General features: G+C 36.9%; 1 protein-coding gene across 5 annotated transcripts in view; it reads right to left on the reverse strand.

Annotated features, from left to right (window-relative positions):
• Window positions 1–9,128: 9,128 nt before the first annotated feature.
• Window positions 9,129–17,479, reverse strand: part of Suco (SUN domain containing ossification factor) — a 57,631-nt gene continuing 49,280 nt past the window's right edge. For 2 of the 5 annotated variants that reach the window (XM_021650779.2, XM_021650781.2), the window contains 2 exons: window positions 12,297–12,352; window positions 9,129–11,092 (listed from right to left, as the gene is read on the reverse strand). In XM_021650779.2, coding sequence (XP_021506454.1) covers window positions 10,649–11,092; window positions 12,297–12,352 — 500 coding nt within the window. In that variant the 3' untranslated portion in view covers window positions 9,129–10,648. Of the gene's footprint in view, window positions 11,093–12,296; window positions 12,353–17,479 lie in introns of those variants that run through there. The other 3 variants (XM_021650778.2, XR_009584611.1, XR_009584612.1) reach the window with 3 other exon arrangements.

Below are 17,479 nucleotides of genomic sequence, written 5' to 3' on the forward strand. Positions count from 1 at the left end.
GCCTCTCTGCTGTGACATTGCCATCTGCAGCCCAAGTGGCCTCTCGCTTATTAGTGCCTACAGTTGTGGGCAGACAGTGCGTGTTCTGGAAGTCCCCATAGGAGACAGGAGCAGGCCCAGACCAAAGCTGGGGAACAGTTAAGTTTCTCTTCTTCTGTGGAACCACCATGAAGGAACATACTATCCAGCATGGCCTGAACCTTCTGGATCCCTTGGCAGGACTCCTCAGAGAGCTGCATTACTGTATTCTGAAGATTAAGCTGACCTATAAGGAAATGTTTTGATGTGGACCAAACAATAAAAGATCTTTCTCTCAAGCTTCTTTTCTGAGCTAATTGATAATTCTTGGCTGTTATTATATACCACAAAGAAATAGCCCCAAGACACATAAAATTGTGGTAAAGGCAGGTTACAAAGTCAAGGAACATTTTCTCACTCAATTACCAGTGGAAATGTGCATGTCTATAACTTGTCTTGAAGTGTATAAAATTATTATACTCCTTAGTGACAATACTAAAGATAATCCATTTCCTCACATTCAATGTAATGGGCTATCTTTTAATTATGCTAACTCCTTTTCCATAAACATTGTAGAACGGTGATGCAGACCCACAGGACTTTTCAAACACAGAATTACTTCTTTTTTAGTGAGAATAGTGTATGAATCAGTTTAAAAGTCACCATATGACCAAATAAAACTGAATGAGCTAGCACCATCTCCACTCCTGGAGAGATCTACTAAATCTTCAGCCAAATAGCAAGAGATGCCTTTAAATTGACGTAGCTCATAAGGAAAAAAGTTAACACTGAAAAGCTCCTAGTTTTCTTTATCTTCTATAACTTCAACTCCCGAGACAACAGTCAGAGCCAGCCTGCCATGGGCAGTACAGCCTTGTAGTTAGCTTGTTCTGATCAGTTGTTCTGGAAAGATATGTGCAGGCCATGTCTGACGAAGCTGGAATGGGGCACATTTGACATGGACTACCAGTGTTCTTGGGTTTTCAGGGGGAGATCAGAGACTTGGAGGGGCTATTGCTATTTAAAGTGGAGCCTCTTTAGATGCATTTTAGGATTTCAGGTTACCTCAAGTCCATATTTTTATGTGGGGACTGAGTTATTTTTGTACTTCATCTTTTTGGTGCTCCATAAACCCCAATAGTAAGAGTCTGATTTCTCACTGTTGACTACATCCACTTCTGGTTACTACCCAATTTCAGAACTTGACAACATGGACTTCCTGGCCTCTTACTGTAAGAGAAATGGTAGTCCCAGCCTTTCAGTTGGGTTCATGAATGTTTTTATCTCATTGAAGAAAAAATGTCTCTTTTAAGGAAGGGCTTATCTCACAATTCAATGTTACAAATTTAATGAACATGCCATTTTCCTCCCTACACAGGATGTTTTAAAGAACACTTTCATGATCCTAATTCACTACACTAAACCAATCTTCACTGTGTGTGAAACAATTATCATTTGTATTTGTACTGCTCATAACCAACTCAAAGAAAAGTATGTTTTTTTCTCCTGAAACTACTGGAAAATGTTTTAAAGCATATTTTTCAGTGCTGTGGGTGGATCTCAGGGAACACACCTCTCAGAAGAATGCTTACCACTGGACTATGCCCCCAAGCCCAGAAATTGATCTGGCTTTTGTTTTTTGTTTTGTTTTTTGAGACAAGTTTGCCTCAAACTCACAATCCTCCTGCCTCCACATCCTAAGTGCTAGGGTTACAGAGCTGAGCCATCATGCCAGGCTATGATCACTGTAGTGTTCACGTTAAGTGCTCCTTGGAGGACAGATAATGTGATTTTCTGTTCTAAGCAGTTATTTGGTATGAAGTTGGTGTATTTCTGAGTGTAAGCCTCATCAGGATATGACTATATATGTATATGATACATACATACATATATATATATATATATATATATATATATATACACACACTAAATGGGGGAAGTTCTGCTGGATTTATGCCAAGGACTGATACTTACAGTGACACCGTCCTTGCCTGGTGAGGAACTCAGTACATCTATCTAAAGTCCTAATACTGCCTAGAACACTAGAGTTTAAAGGCTTGCTGCTAACTATCCTCATAATATGAATGTAAGGTTTGCTACTGTATTGGGCAGCATTCTTAGAGTCTGTGTGCCAAGAATGAACCTTTTCAGGAGAATAAAATGCCAATTCCATGTGAGAGCTTTCCGGTAGCTGAGCTGGACTCTAATTACACTGCCTGAAGGAACAGAGAAAGGCTAGAGGCAGTTGTGTTGGTTGTTTGGCTGCTGACTGGATCTGGCATGACATAAAAGGAAAGCCACTGGGGTTTCCGGATTCCTCATTTCTTGATTAAATTATCTGAAGTAGGAAGACCCACTGTGAATGTGAGTGACACCTTCCAGGGACAAATTAGGTAAGGGAGAGACTGAAGGTTGGACTACCACAGACATCCACCCTTAGGAGTATGCATCCTTGGGTTCTTGGCCTCTCCAGCATTAACTCAGCCATCGATGGACTGCCCAGGCAGTATCCTGTAAGCCAGTCGAACAAATCACATTTTATAGCTGCTCTATTGGTTCTGTTCCCCAAAGGAAGCCTGACTAAAAAGTGATACTAGATCCTTGGAGCTGGACAAGAGTAAGTGGCAGGCACGGTACGTATCATATCTTCCAGAAACAAAGGTGAGAGAAATCTAGCTTGAGCTTCCTCCAAAAACCCAACATGCATGACAACATGCATCTTTAAGTGCATGCCAGACCTAAAAGCCTGTCTTGCCACAGCACCGGGTTAGAAACTTTCTTGTTCTATTTACCTCTTTCCTTCTACTCCAATCTACAGATGTCTGTAACTCAACCAACAAAAAGAGAAAAGGCAAACACATGGTCAAGAGCTGCTTTGAGCCCTGCCACCCGGGTTCTAACCCTTCTCAGCCCTGGCATGGGAAGAGACTAGTTCATTGGGAATAAAATGGTATTTACCTTTTATCTGGGCCTAGAAGATCTACATGGCAGTTTAAGACTGCTTTGGAGCTTGTGGTACCCATAACAACAATGGGTTGTGCTCATACATAATACTGAAACACAGGCAAAACTAGTCCCACCAAGAAGTTAGTGGTTGCATTTCTAGTTCTGCTTGTTAAACATACTACTTAGATCAATAACTTCACAAAAACAACAACAACAACAACAACAACAACAACAACAACAACAAAAACGGCAGTCAAGACCTTTTCTACAGGCCCATACTTGCCTTCAGGTCCTTAAGGAGGTCGGCTCATCATTTCTCCTAGAAAAACTCCAAAACATCCTTTTATGAAAGTTAAGATTTAATTTTTTAAGAGTTATGGAGGTACATGGTTTCCCCAGTGCAGCATTCTCCCATATATCTATAAAACTACAAATATAAAAACTACATATAGATGTATATATATATATATATATATATATATATATATATATATGTATGCACACACACACTATATAAACTACATATACACACATCAAGTTTATATTTGGGTCTAAAATGTCTCCCCCAGACTTATGTGTTTAAAAACCTGGTCTTCAGGTGATGGCACTGTTTAGGAAGCTGTAGAACCCTTATGACATGGATTCTGGCTGATAGAAATGGGTCTCTAGGTGTGGATCTTTGAGGGACATACCCTGCCCAGTTGCTTCCTGTTACCCAGCTGCCATATAAGCAAGCCTCTGCACATGCTCTTCCACAGAACTTCTCTGTGAAACTATAAGCCAAAATAAATTCTTCTTTCCCCAAGTTACCGCTTTGGTCTCATCATTTTATTTTGGTTCATAGCTCAAGGCACAGTCCATCATGGTTGGGAAGTCAAAGCCAACAGGAGCTTAAAGTAGCTGCTCATACTGTATTTACAAGGAGGAAGAGCAGAACAATGGATATCTGATCTCAGCCCTTTCTGGTTCAGGACCCTTGCTAGCAAGCAGGTCTTCCGACCTCATTAACCTAAGATAATCCCCAGAAGGCATTGTTCAGAGTCTCATTTCCCAGGATTCTAGATCTGATTCTAGATCTCATCAACTTGCAAATGGACTTGAAATTAACCTTCATAGTGTGCATATTATATATAAGCCATGATACATATGTAGATATACAGACATGTGTATGCATGCATGTGTACATGTGTAGGTATGTATATATAACTGAGACTTACAAACTGTCAGAATCCAAGGATACACAACACATATATCCACACATATCCATATGTATGTGGAGAGAGAGAGGGGAGGGGAGGAGAGATAGGGTCTTATTGCCATCTAGGTGGATAGGAGCCATGAAACAAGATTATGTAACAGCGAGACAAAGATTAAAATGTGCCTTGTAACTCATACATTATATGCCCCAGGACTCAGATAGAATACTAGTCAGGAGACAGAATAAGCAGGCTGCTTTTTGAGATTTTCAAATATACTTCTATATCCATTAGACAGAGCATATGCCAGGAGATAAGTGGACATGATGTACATGAGATACTACATTCTAGAAAACATAGCTCCTACACAGAGGCCTGCAGCAGTTCCTGAGTAATGGAATTAAAAAAATTACATATTCCATTGGTTCAGAGAAATCAGGTAACATCGGCAGTAAAATAAAGACATGAGTAGTTCGAAGGAAAACACTAGGCAAGAACAGTGGCTAAAGGCCCGAGAGCTAAACTAAGCCAGAATCTTAAGAGAAACAGATCAGAAATGGTAAAGTGAGATGCCAAAGAGATGTAAACAGTCACAAGAACCAGTTCTGAATGCACCTCCTCTACAACACAGAAACAAGAGAAGTGTCCAACAACCCGCAGAGAGGGAAAGAGCACTGTGACGACGCAGCTGCAAGTCATATCTGGGAAAATAATGCCCAGAGCAGTACTCAGCAAATGGTGACACGGGCATCAGCATCAAAGCTTTCTATAGAAATAGGAAGATGAATGTTTGGAAGAATTTCAGAGCCTCCAGCGCAGACAGTTACGGATACCATACTCCCTCCCACTGAATAGAAGAATTCAGTTACATAAACTGTTCAAAATGTTTAAATCAAACCTCTATCTTTACTATTAAAATTAATGATAAACATATTGAGGCGGAGAAAAATAGGAAGATCTCCCAAGTGTGCTTAGTCTAGGGCAATGTCACTTACTTCAACATTGAAGTAAGAATACAAAAAAAACCATTTTATTCCACATTTGAGTTGGTCATTGCTGTCTCTCTGGCCCACTCTTCCCTTTTTGCCTGAGTTTTTGATACTGTGTGTTCTAAACAGTCTTAAGACAACAGAGAAAGGCCATCAGGCTCTATCAGACTTTACATAAGTGACAAATAGATTTCATGTTACATAAGTGACAAATAGATTTCATGTGTTAATTCACTGAGGTTTCAGATTTGATTTGTTATGAAAAATATAGCTTACCCTAGCCAACTAACACTGGACCAATAACAGACTCAAAACCCAAGCCGATTCCTCCAAATAATATGAAGGATAATTTAGTACTGAATAACCTCTCAGTAAATAATTCACTTCACAACAGAGATCACAGGAAAAGTGTTAACTCATTTGTTGCTCAAAATATTTTAATAAAATCCACCGTGCATTCCAAACTAAGAAAAGCTTTAAGCAAAATAGTTAACACGAAGGTTTTTATTGTTTTGCTTTTTGATGGGGGTCTCTCTCTATAGCCCAGACTCACCTCAAACTCACAGAAAATCATCAGCTTATCAAGTGCTACAGTTCTATCATGAGCCACTGGTACCTAACTCACATTATCTAAAACAAATCACTATTATTGTTTATAAATTATTGTAAAATTTCTAATTTCTACAAAGGAAAATGATGCCTGCTAGTACCCCTACTGCTTAGCACTATTTGAGAAGTTCCAGTAAATTCAAAATAAAAGCAAAAATAATAAAGGTATAAAAGATATGAAATGAGATAAATGTGATGTGGGTAGACTGTAAAAGAATCCACTGAGAATAAAAATCAGTGGTATCTAGTAAGGTAAAATGATAAAATGTTTAAATGAAACCTGTTTTTCTTCATATTATCAAAGAGTTATTAGAAAATATATTAGAAGCACCTCATTCATAATAGCAACAATATATAAAAGTATGAGAATTGCAAATTACAGCAACCCTAAGAAGCGAGTTACATAGCTTCAAAAGACAAACATTTTGAAATAAACATCTCTCTATATAGATTTTTATATTTTAATTAAAACAAAAGTTCAAAGGGAAGTCTTAGGAATTTGACAAAGTAGCTCTTACTATAAATGTATTCATTTGGATATACAGACTATCACAAACATTTTTAGTTATACTTATATGTCAGTCATTAAGACAGTGAGCACAGCAGAATTAATTCTGGGTCAGACAGGGACTGGAGAGGTGGCTCAGCAATTAAGAGCATGTGCAGCTCTTCCAAAGTACCCAGGTGTGGTTCTCAGCTCACACACTGCATGGATCACAACTGCTTGAACTAGAGCACCAGAGGATCCAACGCCTCTTTAGCCTCTGCGTCCTTTCACACAATGTGACATTCATACACACACACACCTCATACAATGTGACATAGACACACTCACATACATTCACTCTTACATAATGTGACATTCATTCATACACATCCACACACACACACACATACAAATAAAAGTCTTAAAACCAAAACTAAACCCAATATATCCTATTCCTCCTGATAAAATGATCAAAACAAAACAGAAACCTAGGTGGGATTTTTCTCTGCCAAGAACCCACTTGGTACCTGAACCACACCACACTGGTCACACCAGGCTGTGTCCAGCTGTATCTACTATGTAAGTACATTCATGGATACTATGAAAGCTAGAGAAATGTACTCTAGGCTGTATAAACCAAGAGGTAGAGGAAGGAAGTTACCAACTCCAGCTAAGGCCATATGACCAGATGCAGAAACAAGGCTGACAATTGACATGAGTGTTTGTTATTAAGAATGCATTGCTCTAGATATTTGTGTTTTCTTTCCCATGTGATGTAACATGATTTAAGAGAATACCAATGGTTATCACATTTAAGTTTGAGATACTAAAAAAAAAAAAAAAGCTCCTCAAAAGACACTGCCACCCATTCTAAATTTATAATTCACTTTTACAAGAGAGAGTTCTATCATGTTAGGTAGTTATGACTTGGTTGAATATATAATGCATCTGCGACTGTGCGTGGGATAGTTCTATTATGTTTAACTATAATTATGACCTGGTTATTGTTTTCATTTGGAAATTAATCATGATATAAGGAGGTATGATTATGTGTGAAGTTGACGGTGGGGGGGAGCACGTGAGATATGTTTGGTTGACAACTTGACTACATCTGAAATTAACTAAAATAAAAAAAGAGGGGAACATCTGTGAGGGATTTTTTGCTTAATTTGAAGTAGGAAAATCCACTTCTAATTCAGACTGACTGAGGTAGGAAGACCCACCTTTAATTTGGACCACGCCTTCTCCTGGAAATCTATATGAAGACATGGAAGAAGAAAGCTTTTGCTCTGCCTGTTTGCTTTTGCATGACAAGTCCATTCCTTCACTGGCATTACAGTCTACTTCTTCAGGATTCCAGTGTATACTGAAAATCAGTTGAGAAAGCCATTTTGTGGACTGAACAACTACTGGATTCTTGGACCTTCTGTTCATAGGCAGCCATTGTTAGGATTAGCTGAACCACAGTCTGTAAGTCATGCTAAGAGATTCCTTTTATAGATACTGAGATTCATTGTTAAGTTGTTACTCTAGAGAACTCTAATATAGTCATGTAAAGTTATTATCTTTATTCTAGGAAAATACATAAATTTAAGGTGAAGGGTCATTGTCCCAACATGTTCATCTAACAAATGTGTCTTATGCATACACATACTCGTTGTACCCGCACTATACATTAAATGTATATATGTATACATATGTATATAGCACAGATATAAATAACCATATATAAATAAAGAAAACTATATAACAACTGGTAAATATGGGTAATGGTGCGTGAGTATTCAATTTTTTTCATGGTTTTGAATTTCTCAGATTAGCTGTTGAATAAAACCATGTCAGGGTTTTAATAACTGTTTTTATGAAATATAGAGTTAAAAAACCAGTATTTCTAAGATATCTTATTTAATTTTCTGTGGTTTGGGCTTATTAAGCTAGACAAACAAATACAGGTTTACATATGTTTTATGTCTGTGTTCAAATTGGATACACATCTAAAATAATGTATCAACATAAGGTAGAGGGTAAGCACAGTACTTGAGATACAGAACTGAAAATGGATGCTGCTGGAGAAGAAGATATCCTGTACAGTGAAAGGTAGGTGTGTGTGTGTGTGTGTGTGTGTGCATGAGAATGCTGTATCTGTATACAAGCTCTGTAAAAACTAATTCCTCAAATCATATGCATATATAAACCTCCACTAACACATTAAGAATCCAAAGAACTTGCCTTGCTTGAGTTCAGTGAAGTTTTATTTCATTCTGTTTTACTACCTTACTTAACACGTCACATAAAATGAGGTTAGGTTACCAGGTAATGTTGAAAACCTTTTAGAGTCACATATAGTCAGTTTGAGTATGTCTTATCTGAAACACTTGGGAGAAGTGTCTGAAGAATTTTGGATTGTGTTAATTGGGTAGGCATCCTTAATTCCAAAATCCAAAATCTAAAAATGCTACAAATCTTCCAAAAAAACTGAGCAGTAATTCAAAATTTTAGGAGTTTCACAGTCCATGGATTTTGATTGCTGCTTCTTAACAGACACAAATCTGCTGCTGGCAAGAATCTTCACCCATTAAAGGTTTGGGTTTTTATTGCCCCCCCCCCCCTTTACATGTAGTTATAATCTGAAGGAGAAATAAAACTCAGACTAAAACTTTAATTCTCTAGGTAGATATTCATTTTACTAAATATGAGAACTGTCTTTTTAGTGTTTACTAGAAACCATACTGCTTAGGTAAACGTGTATACTACGGTGCCTGAAATGTGAGCAATGAGCAATGCTAACATATTTAGCCTGAAAGATGGCAAAAACCTTAAATCTATCATCAGAGGTATATAATACATTTGTGCAATCTTTTAAAGTATAGAGGAGCCAGTAAGTAATAAAGACAAGTGTTCAGATTTATTTGGAAATTCACAGTTTCTAATGGTACTACAGCTCTGTAGTTACATATTTAAAACCCTCTTTTCACAACACACAGACAGTGTGACCTCCCACTCTAGCTCTGCTCTCATCTGGACTTCTCAAGGGCCTGCTATACCATCAGGCCCTATTGCTCTGAATGGCTAATTGTGCAGACTGGAAAGAGAAAAAAATTTCATCTCCTAAAACATACTGTTAACCTAAAGCAGCAACTTAAACAAAAAAGACTTTAAATAAATCACATTACAAACAATACCAAGAAAGGTATTAGACAAATTTAAAACAATTATTAACAAAAGTGCTCAATAAGTTATAACTTAAATTTTACAACATAAAATGGTCAATTCTCTCAAAAAACAAGCACATTTCACTTTCACTCATCTCTGTACAATCACACATCATGAAGTCATTTTACTCAGACAGACATTGCCAATTGCTTGGGGGGGGGGGGGAGGATAAATGAAGACAGATGCTGACACCACATACATATACATCTGCACATTATAGCCAACAAAAGCAAACATCAAGGAATCATAATCCTGCTAGACTTAACCAATTAGACTGAATAAGGCCTGACACACTCACTGGCTGGTTCTGTGACTATGTACAAAGGCAGTGACTGGACCATGGGAAACCTGGCCTTGGTGAAGTGAAGATTTGGAGGATTAGTGTTTACTGTGAACATTGAGAATTCAGTGTAAAGAAATCATCACAAATAGTTAAGTGTGTTTAAAGGTGAATTTATAATAAATTTGTTTTCAAATACCTGTCATTTCCAAGAATATATCTTACCATTTCACTGAGTTAGTAACTCAGGAAAAAATAACCCAATCCAACTAAATTAAATGAGACCAAGGTGAAATCATCACCTTTTATCTAAAAGGACTTTAGAAAATTTCAGCAAGTGTTTATTTCCAGTGAGACTGCTGAGCTATTCTAAGTTGGCAAGTCTTTAGGATCATTATGCAACTGACCCACACTGCTGAGCTTCAGGCACAGACCACCTTAAAGCCTTGTAGTGTTCGCAGCTTCAAAACCTAATAAAGTCACAAAACAAATCAAATGACAGGAAAAGCTCTCTCTCCTCTCCCAGTGGCATTATAAATAGACAAAAGGCACATAAATATGGGAAGGTGCAAGAAGTGGGAACCAAGCTGAAGGACGAGGTTTAGGCTTTCATTCCTAGCCACCAAAGAACTGGGCTTCCAAATTAATTTTGTCCCAGTAATTATCTGTGAAAAAGCATCTTTATAAAATATCTATCTTCATCCTTATAGGAAGAGATCAGCCTTGTAAAACTGTAGCTCATCAGCAAAGATTGACACAATCCCGTCTTTTTAAAAAGAAAAAAAAAAAAAGAACAAACCATAATTTCTGAATACTTTCCCCAATATTTTATCCCTCCCCAACCCTTCAAATACCACAGGCTGTTCTTCAAAGAACAAAAAAAATCTTCAGTATAAATGTTCAGTTCCTATTAGATATGTCCCGAGACTGCTGTAACGCCAAATGCTCCCACGGTGATTTCCTTGTTTCCTTTGATTATGTCATGCAGGCTCGGCAATGACCCCGACTTAGTCTGTATAAGAGCTTTTATTAACTTTCCTTGGTCTTGGACTTTAGACCGCCTTCGTTTTAAAGCCCTCTTCTCAGTTTTTGTCTTTTGGGTCTGTCCATTGCACAGACTTGTGCAAGCTGAAATGCCACAAAAATAGGACTCTTCTGACTGTGATGAAGTTTCTGAGCTTCCCTCAGATGGAGGGCCCTTGTAAGAAGAGTGATAAACTTCTCCCACATTAGAAAAATCTCTCTGGTTCGTAAAGGGCTTTCTTCCTTTTATGTCTCCATTGGCTATAGGGTGCAATGGATCTGCAGGCTTTATGGTCTCAATCTTTTCAGTTTTGTACTTGCAACGTTTCTTCTATAACAGAAATAAAAGCATAGAAATTAGCTTCTTATTAGCTATGAGATATAAGAAAAAAAGTAATACTGCTGATGAGAAGTAAAACAGTTACACACACACACACAGTTCTGCTGTGAATAGATAATATCACTGACAACCCACTTTGTAAATGTTCGTCAGCTGAAAGTTTCAATTGCTTATAGCCACTTGGGCCATATATACAGTTTGAAATTCTATCACTACAGATAATAATTGCTAATAAAAATAAATATTAATAATTTGACAGGTAAAAAAGAAAATCAAGACTTTATAGCCAAAAGGGAAAAATCCTAAGAAGGTACTTAGTATTGCCCACTATTTTAATGGGACATGTAAGTAAAGCACAGCCTCTGTTTGTATTCTCATTTTTAAGATAGGGAGATGACCACTGAGAGGTGTGGAGAGGATTATAGATACACTGCTTGCATTGTGCCTGGCACGCAGATGCTCACCAAATTATGACTATCATCCAAGAATCAGCACATTTTTTTTCTTTAAAGGGTTCAATAATAATATTTTAGGCTTTTCAGGCTTCATAAATATCCCTTTAATGTATTCTTGGTTTTTACTTTGTAATCCTTTAAATATGAGAAAATACCTTCTTGGCTCCTATTTCATACAAAATAGCCCACAGTTTGATGACCCCTCTAAACATTTGTACCACTATTACCACTGAAAATGAACATATGGGAACTGGGAATACAATTCAATTAGTAAAGAGCTTTTATAGTAGGCATGAGGCCCCAGGTTTGATCCTGAGTAAAAAACTCCATGTGGTAACACATGCCTGTAATGCTAGCACCTGTACTCAGAAGGTGCAGGATCAAAGTCATTCTCAGGTATGAGGCATACATATGACTTTATCTCAAACAAACAAATATAAACAAGAGGAAAAAAAGAGAAAGAAATTAACATTATGGTTGGGTATGATGGTTCACATCTATTATCCCATCCCTTTAGAGATTTTTGAGTCAGGAGGAATGCAGTGAGTTTGATGCCACTCAGGGCTAGCCTGAGCTACTTTGAGTCTCAAAAGCAAGCAAACAAACAGCAAGGTCAGCAAGGTGGCTTAGCAGGTAAAGGCACTTGGTGACAAGAACTCACATTAACATTTCAATGTTGGTTTTTATTTAGTACCACACAGCTTACAACAGACTGGAAAGACTGGAAAAGAGAGTATTACCTTTTTTTCTGGAGAGAACTTGAGGGGTTCTACGATGTACAAATCATTCGGGTCTACTATAAATAAGCAAAAGGGGTGTAAAATGAAAAAATGGATTATGCTATGACTAGACACCCAAACCAACATTAGTGATTATTTTATTAATAAAATGGATGATAGGTATCGGGATAACCATTCTTTCGACACTGAAAATTAGCAAGCTGGAATGGGCAAGGTGGGCTCTGAATTTGGTCAAAGTTATCTGAAGGTTGGTCACTAACCCCAAAGACAACCGACATTCAAATAAGTACATCATTTCTATTTTACATTGTAAATGAACAGTTACCAATTAATACAGAAAGGATGCTTTTATGGGAACAGACTTATTCTCCACCTGATGAGAAAAATAACATTACTAGGCAACCCAATACCAAGCCTACAGCTAATCCCTAGAAGATGGAGTTAGAAAGGTATATTAATGATGTCTGTTAAGAGCTGGAATCACATATAGATGACAGTTAGAAAAACATAAAGAGAGATATAGGAATGCTTTTTTCTAATCTTTTATAGTTCTGATTAAAACTATTAACTCCAAAATACTGGAACAGTTTGAATATGTAGTACATGTGACCACATACTCATAAAAAAACATTTTGACATGATAAATAAATTAGATCTACAGATTCATTTTTAAGCTGCAAAAATTCTGGTACTCAAATCACATTTGGATGCTTTGACTTTTCCCTCTAATAACAGGCACATATCTCTAAGCAGAGCTATTGAACTTCAGCCCTATGCAACTTGTTAAAACAATTCATAATCTCACACAGACGAATTTATCATAAAACTTACCAGAAACTTATTAATAACATGACCAAATCAATGACAACTTGTATTATTATTCCCAAAAAGCTCTTGAAAAGGTGATTAAATACATACAAGTATACAAAAACATTCTTCTAAATTGGCAGTTCTATCAATCCACTAATTTCCAGATATCTCCACTAATCTAAAGGATTTAATTGCCACTTCTATCAAGCCACTAATTTCTACTAATCTAAAGATTTCATAATGTCTTCTAGCTGCTGTGTTAGTCCACACTGTAGACAAATGTGGCAGAAAAGGAAAAAAGCAAAACTAAAACCACAGAATAGCTGCCAAGGACTCTACAAGCTAACTTTTTAAATCATCCCTACAAATAATTTTCAAAGTGGGAAAGCACACAGAGACATAGCATACCCTGAGCAGGGCACACAGACACAAGTCAATGAACACATTTACTGATACTAAGAATGTTCGCATGATCAAACACAGACTAGCACTGTCTAATGGCTGTACCACTGTGAATGTGCCCGTTCTCAAGCATGAGCAATAAGGACACTATACTTGAGAGTTTAAATACTAAAAAGCTGAAAAATATCAAGAAACACAAACAAAACTTTCAAACAAAATATAAAGATTTCCGAGGAACAGAAAATGTGGTAAAAACATTTAAAACTCAATGGATGAATTTAAGAACAGATTATATATAGCTGTAGACTATGTGGCTTCGAAAAAAACCATCCAACAAAAAATGTATCATAAGGAAGCACCAGGGAACAAGATTAAGAACATATACTGTCCTTGCAGAGGACCTCGGTATCCAGCGCCCATGTCAGGAAGCTCAGAGCTCACGGCTCTGGATGAGCTGGCCTACAAAGGCAGCTCCATTTACATTCACACAGCCACACATACATAATTTTAAAAGAAACATTTTTTTAAGAGACAGAAATTTTAAACAGAGCATACAGAGAAGGATTAATAAATTTATGAAATTTGAGACTTAAGACATTGAGGAATAGGTAATATATCTAGGGGAAAAATCATAGCTTACAACTTTCCATTAATCAAAAGCTATCTATCTAGAAATCTAAAGAGCCTAACATATCTAACACAGGATTAAAGAAAACAAACAACAGTAGTTCAAAAGGCCAGTATGGTACACACACCTCTAATTCCAACAGAGGCAGGTAGATCTCTGTGAATTAGAGACCAGCCCTATCTACACAGTGAGTTCCAGGACAGAAAAAAAAAAAAAAAAAAAGTAATTCAGAAGTTTAGAGATAAAATGACAAATGAAAGTCTTAGAAAAAAGATTTAAGACACACAAAAGAATTCAGTAAATACGAAAGTACATTCAGAGAAACAAATATAAAACGTAACACCTTGAGTTAGAATTAAGCAGAAAAATAGAACTGAGGTAAAACAATATAAAATGAATAGAATATACAAGTAAACGTGGAAAAGTTGTAAATTGAACAGGATAAGCAAGGTTTAATAAGACCATTGTATTGGTTCACAAGGAGGCAAACATGCTTCTTTAGACCAGTAAGTACTTGTATCTTCCTGAAGTGATCAATAAAGACCAATGACTGTATAACTTCTAACCTAAGTATTATATTAGGGAAATAAATATCTAATTCATCCAAATAAAAAGCCTCATATTAAGACAACGAAAGAGAACACACCAGACTGTTATAACATCAAATGCTCAATCTGTAAAAGTTAAGGTGACGGACTAAATATATATTAATACACCCAAGCATTTATGGGAAGATGGGTAGATTCTTGAAATTATAATTTAACATTATCAGAAAACTTCATTCCTACAACTTAAACTAAGGATCCTAAACTACTCTCACAAAGAAAATTCTATACCCATGTAACTTTATTAATTCAAAAGGAAGCCTATGATCCATAACTATGGCATATCTCAACAGGATGAATCATAAACTTAGTAAGAGATTTTTCCTTACACCCATCAGAATGGCTAAGATCAAAAACTCAAGTGACAATACAGGCTAGAGAGGATGTGGAGAAAGGGGAACCCTCCTCCATTGCTGGTGGAAATGTAAATTTGTACAACTACTTTGGAAATCAATCTGGCGCTCTCTCAATTAGGAATACCGCTTCCTCTAGATCCAGTTATACCACTCCTAGCCATATATCCAAAATATGCTCAAGTACACAACAAGGACATTTGTTCAACCATGTTTGTAGCAACTTTATTCGTAATAGCCAGAATCTGGAAACAACCCAGAGGTCCCTCAATGGAGGAACGGATACAGAAATTGTGGTACATTTACACAATGGAATACTACTCAGCAATTAAAAACAAGGAAATCATAATATTTGCAGGCACATGGTGGGATCTAGAAAAGAGCATCCCGAGTGAGATATCCCAGATGCAGAAAGACACACATGGTACATACTTACTTAGAAGTGGATACTAGACCTATAATATAGAATAAACATACTAAACTCTATACACGTTAAGAAGCTAAACAGGAAGGAGGACCCTGGGTAAGATGATCAATCCTCAATTAGAAAGACAAATAGGATGGATACTGGAAGGAGGAGAAAACAAGAAACAGGACAAGAGCCCGACACAGGGGACCTCTGAAAGACTCTACCCAGCAGTGTATCAACGCAGATGCCGAGATTCATAACCCAACTTTGGGCAGAGTGCAGGGAATCATATGAAAGAAGGGGGAGTTAGTAAGACCTGGAGAGGACAGGAGTTCCACAAGGAGAGCAACAGAACCAAAATATCTGGGCACAGGGGTCTTTTCTGGGACTGATACTCCAAGCAAGGTCCATTCATGGATATAACCTAGAACCCCTGCTCAGATATAGCCCATGGCAGCTCAGTATCCAAGTGGGTACCCTAGTAAGGGGAACAAGGACTATCTCTGACATGAACTCAGTGGCTGGCTCTTAGACGCCCCTCCCCCTGAGGGAGGAACAGCCTTGCCAAGGCCACAGAGGAGGACAGTGCAGCCCAGTCCTTATGAGACCTAATAGGCTAGGGTCAGATGGAAGGTGTGGAGGACCTCCCCTATCAGTAGACTTGGAGAGGACCATCGGAGAAAATGAGGGAGGGAAGACTGGGAGGGGACAAGGGAGTGGGCTACTGTTGGGATACAAAACAAATGTAATTAATGTAAAAAATAAAAATTTAATTAGAAAAAGAAGATAAAAGACAAGAAAGAAAAAAACAGAAACAGCATCTGAAACAGTTAAGATGTGAATTTCTTGAAATTCTGGTTTTTGGGGGAGGGAATCAGATGTAATTCTTATCTTGTTTATGAATTCTTCAAAAGAGGAGAAATAAACAAGCAAAACTAGGGAAAATTCTTATCCACAGACCTACCTTGTAAGAAATATTAATAGTTCAGAAAGAAAAAATAAGAAAAGAGAACATAATTGTTTTCTTATCCTTAACTGGTTAACAGGTAATTATGTCCAAATTAATACTAATATGTTTTTATATGTGTGTATAAGCTATACATGTATGTGCATAAGCAGACTGACAGCAATAATTCAAGTGATGGGAGGCAGGATTTAGGATTACTTTGTTGCTGTAACTATACCTATGAAAAGGTATGGCTTTATTTGAAAGTGGAGGTGGGTTAGTTGTCAATGTAGATTGTAAACAAGCAATCATTAGAGTAACTCTATAAAAAAAATTATGTTGGACATGCTAACAAAAAGAATCAGGTAAAATAATCAATTATAACCAAAGAGTAGAAATAAATAATATAGAGGACAAAATGAAAAACAATAATATGGTAATATCTAACTATGTCAAAATCATTTTTAAAATCAGTAGTCTAAATAAATTACTTAAAGGGGACTACCAGTCAATCAGGTAATGAGATCCAACTATACATGAACTAAAAAATCATTTAAATACAAAAGAAAGAGCAGCTATAATCATTTGAGACAAAGCAGACTTTTGACCTAGAAAAAAAATTACATGACTAAGGGGTCAATACTGCAAGAAGACACAATGATCATAAATGCATACACATTTAACAATAGGGCATCACAGTATGCAAGTATTGGTCAAGCAATTTTAGGGTACTTAGACTACTCTCAATGAGAAACGGATAATCTAGCCAACAAACTGTGCAGAGAAAAACAGACCCTTATGTCATATATAAAAATTAACAAGTATAGCAAAGATCTAAACCTATAAAACTAGGGAAATAAAAGTTTTAGGAACCTGGGCTTTACAAAGACTTCCTTCTTAGATAGCACACTAAAAGTACAACAAAAGCAAAATGGATAGTGAAAAAGCTATGTGCAGAAAGGGATAAAATATTTGTAAATCATATATTACATTTATGTTTATTTGCTAGTGTACATGATATGTGTATATA

This window comes from Meriones unguiculatus, chromosome 11 (genome assembly GCF_030254825.1).
Source record: "Meriones unguiculatus strain TT.TT164.6M chromosome 11, Bangor_MerUng_6.1, whole genome shotgun sequence".
Classification (NCBI taxonomy): Eukaryota; Metazoa; Chordata; class Mammalia; order Rodentia; family Muridae; genus Meriones; species Meriones unguiculatus.